Source organism: Lithobates pipiens, unplaced genomic scaffold, assembly GCF_037356315.1.
Source record: "Lithobates pipiens isolate NorthernLeopardFrog02 unplaced genomic scaffold, aLitPip1_a1.2 Scaffold_22, whole genome shotgun sequence".
In the NCBI taxonomy this organism is placed as follows: Eukaryota; Metazoa; Chordata; class Amphibia; order Anura; family Ranidae; genus Lithobates; species Lithobates pipiens.
The window spans coordinates 65,566,853-65,579,771 of NW_027507784.1; the positions used below are offsets into that span (position 1 = coordinate 65,566,853).

At 43.9% G+C, this 12,919-nt stretch overlaps 1 protein-coding gene across 3 annotated transcripts in view; it reads right to left on the bottom strand.

Annotated features, from left to right (window-relative positions):
• Positions 1–12,919, bottom strand: part of LOC143923812 (protein mono-ADP-ribosyltransferase PARP15-like) — an 85,725-nt gene that overhangs the window by 43,937 nt on the left and 28,869 nt on the right. Inside the window, exons 2-3 of one of the 3 annotated variants that reach the window (XM_077447724.1) lie at positions 12,238–12,313; positions 1,853–2,004 (exon numbers count right to left, since the gene is read on the bottom strand). In XM_077447724.1, the coding sequence (XP_077303850.1) occupies positions 1,853–1,967 (115 nt within the window). In that variant the 5' untranslated portion in view covers positions 1,968–2,004; positions 12,238–12,313. Of the gene's footprint in view, positions 1–1,852; positions 2,005–11,613; positions 11,781–12,236; positions 12,314–12,919 lie in introns of those variants that run through there. The other 2 variants (XM_077447722.1, XM_077447723.1) reach the window with 2 other exon arrangements.

The window sequence follows — 12,919 nt, forward strand, 5'->3', positions numbered from 1 at the left end:
ATATTTTTGGGGGATGTTTATTATAGCAAAAAGTAAAAAATATAGTTTTTTTTTCAAAATTGTCGCTCTTTTTTTGTTTATAGCGCAAAAAATAAAAACCGCAGAGGTGATCAAGTACCACCAAAAGAAAGCTCTATTTGTGGGAAAAAAGGGTGTCAAATTTTGTTTGGGTGCAACATTGCACGACCGCGCAATTGTCAGCTAAATTGGCGGAATGCCGAATCGCAAAAAATGCTCTGGTCAGGAAGGGGGTAAATCCCTCCGGGGCTGATGTGGTTAAATGAACTAATAATAATAATTACATTGGTTATCTTAAATGAATAAATCAACAATGTTGTTTTGCAATTTTTTGCAGTTTTGATATTTTATTTTTCCTTATATATATATATATATTTGCTATATAGTAATCTTGATGTTTGTGACCAGCTTTGAGGTTTGTGGTCGTTTTTTACCCATTTGATTGCCTATTTGAACACCTGTGTATTTTGCTTGTTTGTGTCATCTATTTCTATCATATGACAGCCAATCCTGCAGCACCACAAGGTCCCCCTACTCAAGAAAGCACATGTACAGGCCCGTCTGAAGTTTGCTAATGAACTTCTGAATGATTCAGAGGAGAACTGGGTAAAAGTGTTGTGGTCAGATGAGACCAAAATCAAGCTGTTTGGCATCAACTCAACTCGCTGTTATTGGAGGAGGAGGAATGCTGCCTATGACCTCAAGAACACCATCCCCACCATCAAACATGGAGGTGGAAATATTATGCTTTGGGGTTGTTTTTCTACTAAGGGGACAAGAAACTTCACAGCAATTTAATCTTGGATGAGAATCCCCTTACCTCAGCCTGGGCATTGAAAATGGGTTGTGGATGGGTCTTCCAGTGTGACAATGACCCAAAACACATGGCCAAGGCAACAAAGGAGTGGCTCAAGAAGAAACACATTAAGATCCTGGAGTGGCCTAGCCAGTCTCCAGACCTTAATACCATAGAAAATATGTGGAGGGAGCTGAAGGTTCAAATTGTCAAACCTCAGCCTCAAAGCCTTAATGACTTGGAGAGGATCTGAAAATAGGAGTGGGACAAAATCCCTTCTGAGATGTGTGCAAACCTGGTGTCCAACTACAAGAAACATCTGACCTCAAGGGTTTCTCCTCCAAGTACAAAATCATGTTTTGCGAAGGGGTCAAATAATTATTTCACTCATTAAAATGCAATTCAATTGATAACGTTTTTGAAATGCGGTTTTCTGGATAATTTTGTTGGTATACTGTTTTGTCACTGTTAAAATAAACCTACCATTAAAATGATAGACTGATCATTTATTTTTCAGTGGGCAAACGTACAAAATCAGCAGGGGATCAAATACTTTTTTCCCCTCACTGTAGAGAGGGTGAATTTCCTTGGGAGTGGGCACAAATATCAATAAAAACTGACAATTTTTCTAATCACTTTCCACTCTAAAATAAAATTGCCTTGAGTTATACTGTAAGTTCCAAGGGGCAGAGCGAAACGCGTTGGCTGGAGCCTGGAGACTGATTGATCTCACTTCATGCACGTGGGTCTGCTTCATGATGTGCAGCTTATGGATCTTTTCCTTTTGAAAGTAATGCCCTTTTTTATTGTGCTTAATGTGTTAAGCTAAAAAACGTTGAGGATTTATTACTACTTTAACTATAAAACCTACTTTAGACAATGTCCAGTAAGATGGAAAAGCATTATCATAATAGCATATAGCATTATATTATGTACTTATTTGTCTGCTAAGGCCATCTAATTACCAGTCATAAGCCATACTCTAAAAACCACCTAAAAAACACGTATAACAAGATTTTAGCGTATAACAAGTCTTACCAGTGTTTTGATCCAACGTTGCATTGGTTGGGTTTACTATGGCGTCCGTCTTTTCATTTGTGATTCTTCCAAATTTCAGCGCCACAGATGTATCACAAACCACCACCTCACACATGATGACCGCTTCGTCTCCAATAACACACTGAAACAGTTTACAATAAAAAACAAATAAAACATAGATACAGCCAACAACACCATTTAGGGTCAGTTCACACCAAATATATATTTTAATTCTTATTTTTTTATATTATATGATTCGATTTCTTCTTTTTTTTTTTTTTTTTTAAGGAAATCCTTGAACACTTTAAAATAATACCTCCTGAAACAAAAGGTAAGGTAAGGCTTGCTGCAAAAAAAAGCAGTTTGACCTACAATAATAGCTTTATTAAATGCCATAACAACATACAACCAAATAGTAGGCAATGTACCCCCAAAATAAATGACCCCAAAATACCACCCCCAAAATAAAAGCACCTTTTTAAAGGGAAGCCATGCAGCAAAAACAAAAATGTTTTCTATGCATGTGACAGCAGCTGAAAAAACACTGACCTCAAATTAACCATAAATTAAAATGAAAGACAAAAAAATCCCCAATAAAAAAAATAATAAAAAAAGTAAAAGGGGATTGCCCAAATAGCTAGAAATCACAGTAGAGTTTCCAACCTTTACCTGAATCTCTTTCTCTATGAAGTTTGTCAGCTTTTCCTATCCTTTCCATAAAGCAGGTTCAGTTATTCTGACACTATGGTTGCTCTGTGCACACCCTTCTTATGCCCCATACACATGGTCGGACATTCCGACCACAAAATCCATCAGATTTTTTACGACGGATTTTGGACAAAACTTGTCTTGCATACACACGATCGCTCAAAGTTATCGAAAAATCTGATCGTTTGGAATGAGGTGACGTACAAAATGTACGACGGGACTATGTAGAGGCCAGTAGCCAATAGCTTTCATCTCCAAAATTTTTCTGAACATGCGTGGCACTTTGTGCCTCGGAATTCTCTACACACAATCAAAAAAGTCAGATCGGATTTTGTTGTCGGAAAATTTTAGATTTCCGACCGTGTGTATGGGGCATAATAGTAAGGGTGGTGGCTTATCCAATTGCCCCCTATATTGGCCCTTCTAAGCCTTCTGGCCATAGTTCAATGCATTATGCTTGTACTGGGTGGCCTATGCACAAAAATTTGCCAGAAAAGTGAATCTCAAACCCACTGGATTATCCTCAGCCCATGGTAGCAGCAAACCCGAACCTCATCCCTAGTGTTGATCATAGACACCGTTCTGCTGCAGCACTCTACATATAAGGATAGCTCAGAGTGCAGTGCACATAACAAAAACCTACATTTTTGAAGACTATAACAACTCTGGGGCTTTGATTTACCCTGTTATGGTTGGATATAGTAAGGGAGGCTTAACCCCCCTGTCATTTTTATTTTTTTTTGCCATCTGCATCCCATTGGAGAGATTTCCCTTCACTTCCTGCCCCATAGTGAAATGGGGAAAGTGAGAGGAAGACCCTCAAAAATGAGGGAATCCATGGTCGTCACCAGAACTAGTGTCCCCACTGGAAGATTTCCCCTGCATTACTGTTCTGGGGACAACACAAAATTTAGAATGTCTTTTACTTTCACTTTTGGCGATAACAGTAAACGGGACAAATAGGGAGGGTGAACCCTCTCAACGGGGGCACAATAAAGACTTGACAGATGTTCTAATCCCTATCTATTCTATCCAAAACTCCAAGATGTATTGGCTTTAGATATACTTTAAGCCAGGGCTCGACAAACCCCAGGTGCCAGGTCGCCAATGCGCCCAGAAATCGCAACCTGGCGCCTAAGCTGCCACCAGCCCACTCACTATTGATGCCCCAGACATGCAGCAGCATGAACACTGACTACCGTCCTCCCCCCTCCTCCACACTCAGCGGCGCCGCGCTAAGTGTGTGAAGCTGACAAGCAACGGAGAGAGGAGGATCTGTCAGATTTCAGCTTGATGTCAGGGTGGGCGGGACCCAGCAGCTATCAAACACCAATGGGATCTGGGCGGGCCGCTACGTGTATGTGGCCCGCCCCTTTTCCTAAGCAGCCCAATCGTTGGCTGGTGTTTGATAGCTGCTGAGTCCCGCCCCCCTCCGGCCGGGTCCTGCCCACCCCGGCCGGGTCCCGCCCATTCCGACATTAAGCTCAATTCTGATAGCTCCTCTGTTACATTTCAGTAACAGAGTGCTCCGTGTGAAACCTGCCAGTTCCAACCAGTGCCATCTGCCAGTGCCAACCAGTGCCATCTGCCAGTGCCAACCAGTGCCACCGCCAATCAGTGCCACCTGCCAGCGCCAACCAGTGCCATCTGCCAGTGCAAACCAGTGCCACCGCCAATCAGTGCCACCTGTCATTGTCAGTGCCACCACCAATCAGTGCCACCTGCTATTTCCATAAAGACACCAGCACAAGGGACACTTCTCACTGAATGGAAGTACTGTTCCTTGTGCTGATTAACCACTTGCCGACCAGCTGCCACAGTTGTACAGAATGGCACGGCTGGGTGATGACGTGGTGCCTGGACTGATTCCTGTGACGTGCAAAACGTATTGCACTTCTGTGATCCATAAGAGAAGCCCAGCCAAACAAGCTCAGGCAGGTATGCCTGGAGGGAGCCCACCTCTCCTAAAATGTACAGGGATGCCCACGAAACCCAGCAGGGGCACAAGAAGAGCTGGAGTAAACTGGGGTGCCTTGATGTGGCCGGTGCGGCCCTACACATACAATGCACCCGGAAAGTATTCACAGAACTTCACTTTTTCCACATTTTCTTATGTTGCAGCCTTATTCCAAAATGGATTAAATTCATAATTTTCCTCAAAACTCTACAAACAATCCCCAAACAATGACAACGTGAGAGAAGTATGTTTGAAATCTTAAAAATAAAGAAGGAAAAAAGCCCATGTACATAAGTATCACAGACTCCTCCCATGTACATAAGTATCACAGACTCCTCCCATGTACATAAGTATCACAGACTCCTCCCATGTACATACGTATCACAGACTCCTCCCATGTACATAAGTAACACTGGCTCCTCCCATGTACATAATTATCACAGACTCCTCCCATGTACATAAGTATCACTGGCCCCTCCCATGTACATAAGTATCACAGGCTCCTCCCATGTACATACGTATCACAGACTCCTCCCATGCACATACGTATCACAGACTCCTCCCATGTACATACGTATCACAGACTCCTCCCATGTACATACGTATCACAGACTCCTCCCATGTACATACATATCACAGACTCCTCCCATGTACATACGTATCACAGACTCCTCCCATGTACATACGTATCACAGACTCCTCCCATGTACATACGTATCACAGACTCCTCCCATGTACATACGTATCACAGACTCCTCCCATGTACATAAGTATCACAGTCGGAATTGGTACAGACGATCGGAATTTCCAATGGGAACTTTTTCCGACTGAAAAATAGAGAACCTGCTCTCGGTCTTTTTGCAGGCAGGAATTCCACCAGCAAAAGTCCGATGGAGCATACACACGGTCACAAATTCTGACCAAAAGCTCTCATCGGACTTTTGCTGGCGGAATTTCTGATCGTGTGTACGATTCCTTTTAAGGTGTATTCTAGGTTTCTTCCCAGACTGGGAAATTCCCAGCAGCTGGTATGTAAGACATGCCGGAAAAGAAAGTTCCTGATTTCCATACAGTGTACACATAAGAAGTGAGCCGCCACCTCGCCCATAGTGTGATAGGCTGGGACAAAGTGCAAGGGAAATTCTCACCTCCTAGTGATTACATGGAGAGCTGATGCATTTACAGCAAACAAGGAACAGAACACGAAATTGTCGCCAATATAAACGAGCGATTGAGTTTCATTTTTCGTTTTCTGAAAATATTACATTATAATTCTGATAATTTGCCATGGGCAACAACTTCAAATTTCTGCTTCTTTTCTCCTGTCATTCTGTATTTTCCTCCGAGTGCAACCCTGCATGCTCCCCTCTGAGGTTTTCTCATATCATTGTTTTACATGTTAAAAAAATGTGCCTTTTATACTAGTCATACATACTGTATGTAGCAGACTGTCCGGAGAGCCTCCTTAACCACTTGTTTACAGGGCACTTACTGCCCAGACCAATTTTCAGCTTTCAGCGCTGTCACTCTTTGAATGACAATTGCGCGGTCATGCTACACTGTACTCAAATTAAATTTTTTATATTTTTTTTAACACAAATGGAGCTATCTTTTGGTGGTATTTAATCACCTCTTGGGTTTATAAAATAGACAGAAATTAAAAAAATAAAAACATGTTTCATAGTTTGTCATAAAATTTTGCAAATGGGTAATTTATCTCCTTCATTGATATTCGCTGATGAGGCTACACTGATGGGAACCGATAGACTGCACTGATAGGCACAGATAAGGCGACGCTGATAGGCACTGATAAGATGGCACTGATGGGCCCTGATGGGTGGCACTGATGAGTGGCACTGATGGGTGGCACTGATGGGCACTGGTAGGTGGCATTGATGGACACTGGTAGGTGGTATTGATAGGCAGCACTGGTAATGAGGCACTGATTGGTGACATTTATAGGTGACACTGTGGCACTGATAGGTGACACTGTGGCACTGATAGGTGACACTATGGGCACTGATGGGTGGTACTGTGAGCACTTATGGGTGGCGCTGGTAGGCGGCACTGTTGTGCACTGGCAGGTGGCACAGGTGGGCACAGAAGCCTCTGCAGAGACTCTCCACAATCGGGAATGATGTCCCACTCACAGCCGCCATTGATCGGCTTTTTTTTTCTCCTCACGGTACCAGCATGAGGAGAACAAATAGCCGATTACTGGCTTGGTTTACATCACATGATCAGCTGTCATTAGCTGACAGCTGATCACGTGGTAAGGGGTCGGGAGCAACCCCTTACTCCGATCTGTGATCAGCCGAGTCTCATAGACTCGGTAATCATGGAGTGCACTGCGCGTGCCCTGCAGGGGGCGCACAGGCTGCTCGAGCACAAATTAGGTCTGCGCTGCAGCCGTCTTTCAGCTATATCGCGGACGGGAAGAGGTTAAAGTAATATTAAACCCAAAAAACAAACATTTATTATATTGCAGGTCATCAATTATTAGATGTAGTGGCTGCATTTATTTTCTTTTTTTAGTCTTTCTTTCTTTTCACCTAGTGATCTGGCCAATAAGTCTGTTTTTTACCAGGACAAGCTGTCCTGCAGATGCTGCAGTTAGAAAGTTGAGACAAACCATTTACCACTGGCAGGGGTGCTTACAATGATCTGTTTTTTATTATTAATGTAAAATATTTATCCCAAAAAGGAAAAAAAAATATTTACTGTAACTGCTTATAAAGTTTGAGGCCCCTTTCACACTTGTGTGACTTGTCCTGTGACTTGGGACTGCAAAGTCGCCCGACAAGTCGTACCCCATGATTTCCAATGATTACCATTCATATATGTGCGAGTTCAAGTGGCAGCGACTTCAAAAGTAGTCCCTGTACTACTTTGGTCAGATACTACTTTGATGCGACTTGAGGTCCATAGACCTCAAAGTTACATAGGCATTGCTTTAGGTCACGGCAAAGTTGCATGACTTTCAGGTCGTAGAAGTGTGAAAGGGGTCCTAGCTGGAGTTTGGGTTCCATGTGTTAGTGTATTTAAAGCTGCTAGTACATTTAACACTCCCCTCCTGCTCCTTCATGCAGAGTAGGGGTGCTCTAACACAGGGGGTATGTTACTGGCCCGATCAGGTGAAAACAGAGGGGAAAAAAATAAAACTAATGCAGCCCTGGACATCCATACATACACGGGGTTTCCTGCACATGCACAAAGACTGCCACCAGGGAAGTGGGAAAACCTCCCTGTCCTTGCATGTGTGTGGCAAACCACCTGCACGTGTGCGGACATGCCAACGGGCTCTGCCAGGATCCAAAGGCCAGGCAGAGCCTGCGCTTACATCTGTGCATGAGCCCAGCGTGGGAGATGGACAGGAATGCGACAATCCCCCTCCTCGTCCTGCAAGAGACAGACAGGATTGCGGCGATTCCCCCCACCCCGCCCCCCACAGGAGAAGGACGGAAATGCAGCAATTCCCCCCACCGCGGGAAACGGACCAGAGTGCAGCGATTCTCCCCCAGCGGGAGACAGACAGAAATGCGGCGGTGATCAGAGGCCTCCTTATCTTAGTCCCAAGACTTCCTGGCCAATCAGGCCTCGGGTACTGCTTCCTGATTGGCTGGAAGGAGAATCAGGAAGATAATAGCGAATATTAATTCGCTATTGTCACACAAGTGGGTGGGCTTGGGGTGCAGTGCTCTGCGCCCCAAGTCCACTCTTTTTTTTAGCCAATTAGAGCCTCAGACTCTAATCACATGCTTAAAAAAAAACCCCATTGAAATCCATGCGTGCAGCTCCCCGCATGCATATTAGGGGGCCAGACGCATGGATGGGGGGGGGCAGTGCCCATTCATCCCCTATGGACAGGTCACCTCTACTTCCGATGAAGTCCTGCCTTAACTTCTACTGGCAGCAGTGTGGTGCAAGGTTGTTGATTACGTTTTTAGCACTGTGCTGTGATGAAACAAAGTACTGCATGCTTTGACAAAGCGCAGGAGCGCGAAACATGTAAGCAGGAGAGTCGGCATAGCAACCTTCCCCTTCACAGCCTTCCACGTGACAAGCCTCTCATGTGATCCACAGCCGCTCGGACAAGCGGCACTGCAAGCAGTGCAGCGTTCTCCAAGCTGCCTATGTGTACAGCTGATATCATCTGGTGAATAAGCTTGATCCTCACCACCCAGCGTGCAGCATTACACCTCTGCCTCCAAGCCGAACGCTTCAGATGGAGCTGAAATAAACACCTCCCCCTCGGTCATCAGACTGGACTCATCAGCTCTGCAGCCCATTGAACACCTATGAAGTGAGTGTCCCTAGGAACGTTGTTCCATTCGTTTACACTGACTTTTTGGGTTCTTTCAGATGATTGATTGCATTCATTAGGCATTCGAAAGCTGTGCACATTGGTCTTTGGTTTTGACCTTTCCAAAGTTATAATTGAGAGATCTGAGGAGCTTTTCATTATCAAACATCTGTCCGTTTTATGATTGGTGTTTTTTATGTGTTTGAGATCCTGCAGGGATCAGATGTCTGTGTTCATTTTTTACATTTTTTACATTTAATAAATGACATTTTAAAGTCTTTTTCACATCAATCTACTAGTCCCTTTGATGCGCTGTTTTTGATCGTTTTTTCTGCTGCATCCATTTTTTGCCAAGTCCATAATGGGTTAACAGCCGCACATTGAGACCATCTACAGGACATTTATTTTAAACAAACATCCCACGAGATAGTCAAACGCTCTTAAAGAGACCATTCATTTGTGCGCCAACTTTATATTGTTTTGTTTTACGTTGAAACAAAGTACTGCATGCCATACAGTAATTCCCCAACATACGAACCTTCAAGTTGTGAACTTTCTAAGATGCGCATTTCCAATCATTTAAAGCGGAGGTCCAACGATTTTTCATTTTTTTTAAAAAGTCAGCAGCTACAAATACTGCAGCTGCTGACTTTTAAAATAAGGACACTTACCCGTCCAGGGCGCCCGCAATGTCAGCACCCGAAGCCGATCTATCCCTCAGCTATCGGGTACTGACGCCGCCATCAGGTCTCTGTTGTCTCCTGGGTCCTGTGTGTCTCCCAGAAGACAGCGGGGGGGGGGGCGGAGAAGGCACTGAAAGTGACGTAGATACCCACAGGTGGCTCCGCCATCTATGCCTGGAAGTGGGAGCAAAATACCTGTATTAGACAGGTATCTGCTCCCCCCTCCCCCCTGAAAGGTGCCAAATGTGACACCGGAGGGGGGGAGGACCCGGAAAAGTGGAAGTTCCATTTTTGGGTGGAACTCCGCTTTAAGTTAGTTCATGTGTTTATGTGCGTCCTCTAAAAGTGCTTGTGCTTTTGTGTACTTTATTGTACAGTACTGTACAGAGTGCAGTAGTACAGTATCATTCTTCATGTGAATATTGCTGTATTTTAAATCTATTACAGTACTTTATAGCTGATTGTATTAGTTGGGTACCTAGGCTAATGTTGTTGAACTTACTAACAAATTGGACTTACAAGCACGCTCTCAGAAAAAAACTTGTTCGTATGTAGGAGACTTACTGTTTTTTTTTTTTTTTCAGTGCACACCACTGGGTAGTGTGAACTAGCTATATGGTAGACAAGGCATTTTGCATTTTCTTGTGGTGGGACTGCACTGGACAAGGCTGTCCAGCACAGTCCTAACTTACCTGGTGGGATTGGGCCCTACCACGGTATATTCACAGAACTGCCACACGCTGTATTTTTATTTTTTTTCTACACAAATTCTGGTAAACTGGGTGTTAAAATTTAGAAGGACGGCAGTTACCAAGAAGCTGCAACCACAGCAATCATTTCACGATCAGTGGCATATGTCATGTATCTTCTCCATTCCATCATTTTTCCAAACAACACAAATGGAACCTCTACAACAGGGTTTCTCAACCAGGGTTCCTTCAGAGGTTGCTAGGGATTCCTTGAGCAAGGAGCAATTTCTGCCCCTCAGATAAGTTCCCGCTGACACCATTGATCTTTTTAGCTATCTGTAAGAGGGGAATTCTTCCCAATATTCACAAGTGTAAGGGGCATTCTTCCCACTAACCATCACACACATGTATCATGAGTTGCAGATCTAGTAATTTTTTTAGCAGGTGTTCTGTGACAACATTTTTTTCAAGGGTTCCTCTGTGTTGAAAAGGTTGAGAAAGGCTGCTCTACAAGCTTAAAGGTTAACTATGCTCACCTTTAAGAACAGGTTACCGGTTACTCCCATATTTAAGGTGATGTTGGGTGCACACCTTTCCTGTTTAGGGTGTAACATGTTCCTAAGCACCCACTTTACATACCCACTGCCCCCATCCTGTGACAGTGTGCGGGGGGTTCCTCTCCCCCACAGCCACAGTGACATTTAAAATTGGCACAGCTGTGTACAGAGATATAGGCAGAGAGATGGAGGATGGGGTCTACAGGAGTCTAGCATTGCACCTATGCCCGGATTTACTCCCTTTGCCGCCCCAAGGCCAGGTCCTTCAATAACACCCCCCCCCCCCACACACACACACACACACACGCACGCACTCACTCAAACACCACCATTCTCGTCCTTTATCGATGACTGCTACAATAGAACGATTAAAAACATATCTCCACACACGAGAACATTGAACATAACTGGCTTTAAATGTACAGACTAAAAATACTCTGTAATGCAGAAAATGCCTTTTAAAAATTATAGCAGTAAGAAACTCCCTACAATTTTTTAGTTCTAACTTTTCTTTTGGGAAACTCATCGATAATATCTTCGTAGGACAAAGTATTTAAAAGTTCTGACTCAATGGCAAGTAAAGCTAAACTGTTCAGTCTTTCTTGACCCAAAGATGATCGATAATGCTGCCACTGTGCCAAACGCTGCCACTGCTCCCATTAAACACTGCCATTGTGCCCATTAAATGCTGCCACTGTGCCCTCAAACGCTGCCACTGTGCCCTCAAACGCTGCCACTGTGCCCTCAAACGCTGCCAGTGTGCCCATCAAATGCAGCCAGTGTGCCCATTAAATTTTAAAACGTTCTACTTTTCCAGTTCTACACATGGGGTGCGGGAGCCAGGGGAGGAGAAAGAAGACGTACCTTGTCCTCCTGGCCAGCTCAGCTCCGAATCTGATCAATTCCTCCACACTGCTGCTGCTAGTTTCACTTGACCCCACTCCACTCCGTGCCACGGTCAGACTCCTCTTATCGAGGCCTCTGTTCCTCCGAGTCCGATCACGATTGCTTGCAGGCAGCATAGCAAGGGGCGGGGCCAGAGTGTCAGTGGAGCTCAAAGCCCCGCCCACCCACGGCCTGCTCCTTGATCAAATAAAAAGCAGCACTGGCACTGCGTGGTGCTCATGCCGGCTGTCCAATGACTGTCTGTGACAGAAAGTGGGGATTTTCTGGCCGATTTGCGTGCAGCGCATACGGCGCCACCCCGAGGCCTGGCCTCAGTGGCCTTGTGGGAAATCTGGACCTGATTGCACCCACCATTCACTGGTCGTGGGTGCAATGTTTTGCAGGCTCCTGTGGAAAAAAATAATAAATGCATATTTTTTCCCTGCAAAATTATGTGCATTTATAATTTTTTTCTTAAAAGTGAACTTGGCCTTTAAATTATACAACCACACCCAACACTGATATAAATATATACTAAAACAACATACATGTATACTATACACAAGCACACAACATAACATGCGTAGATTATAAAAACATACCTTGGGATTGTAGATAATATGTAGAACTGTGATGTTCTCTGCTCAGGTTTGCTGCTTTTGTCTTTCAACTATTTTTGCTTTTGAAAAAAAAACACGAAAGTGAAAGAAAGGCAGATTACTTTCGTGTTACTGTAAAAGCTCCACCCACCTATTAAACGGAATGGAATATTCTGTTCTTTATAACACACCACATATTTGTTTACATGGTCCCAGTGTGTTAAGGTAGAACAGGAAAGTCCCATATCGCCGTACACAAAAGAAGCTGGTCCTGTTATCTAGGATTGCACACAAGGTGACATGTTTTTTAGCAAAAATATGTAGACGAATACGTATCAAATATGTAGAAGAATACGTAACAGCTTAAACTGACAAAAAAAATTATATATTTTTTGGGGATATTTATTATAGCAAAAAGTAAAAAAATATAGATTTTTTTTAATCAAAATTGTCAGTCTTTTTTTGTTTATAGCGCAAAAAATAAAAACCGCAGAGTTGATCAAATACCACCAAAAGAAAGCTCTATTTGTGGGGAAAAGAAGTTTGAGTGCAACGTCGTACGCCCACGCAACTGTCAGTTAAAGCGATGCAGTGCCGAATCACAAAATGTGCTCTGTCCAGGAAGGGAGTAAAATCATCCGGGGCTGAAAAAAAATGCTGTTTTTTGCCTAGGGTACCATTAACCC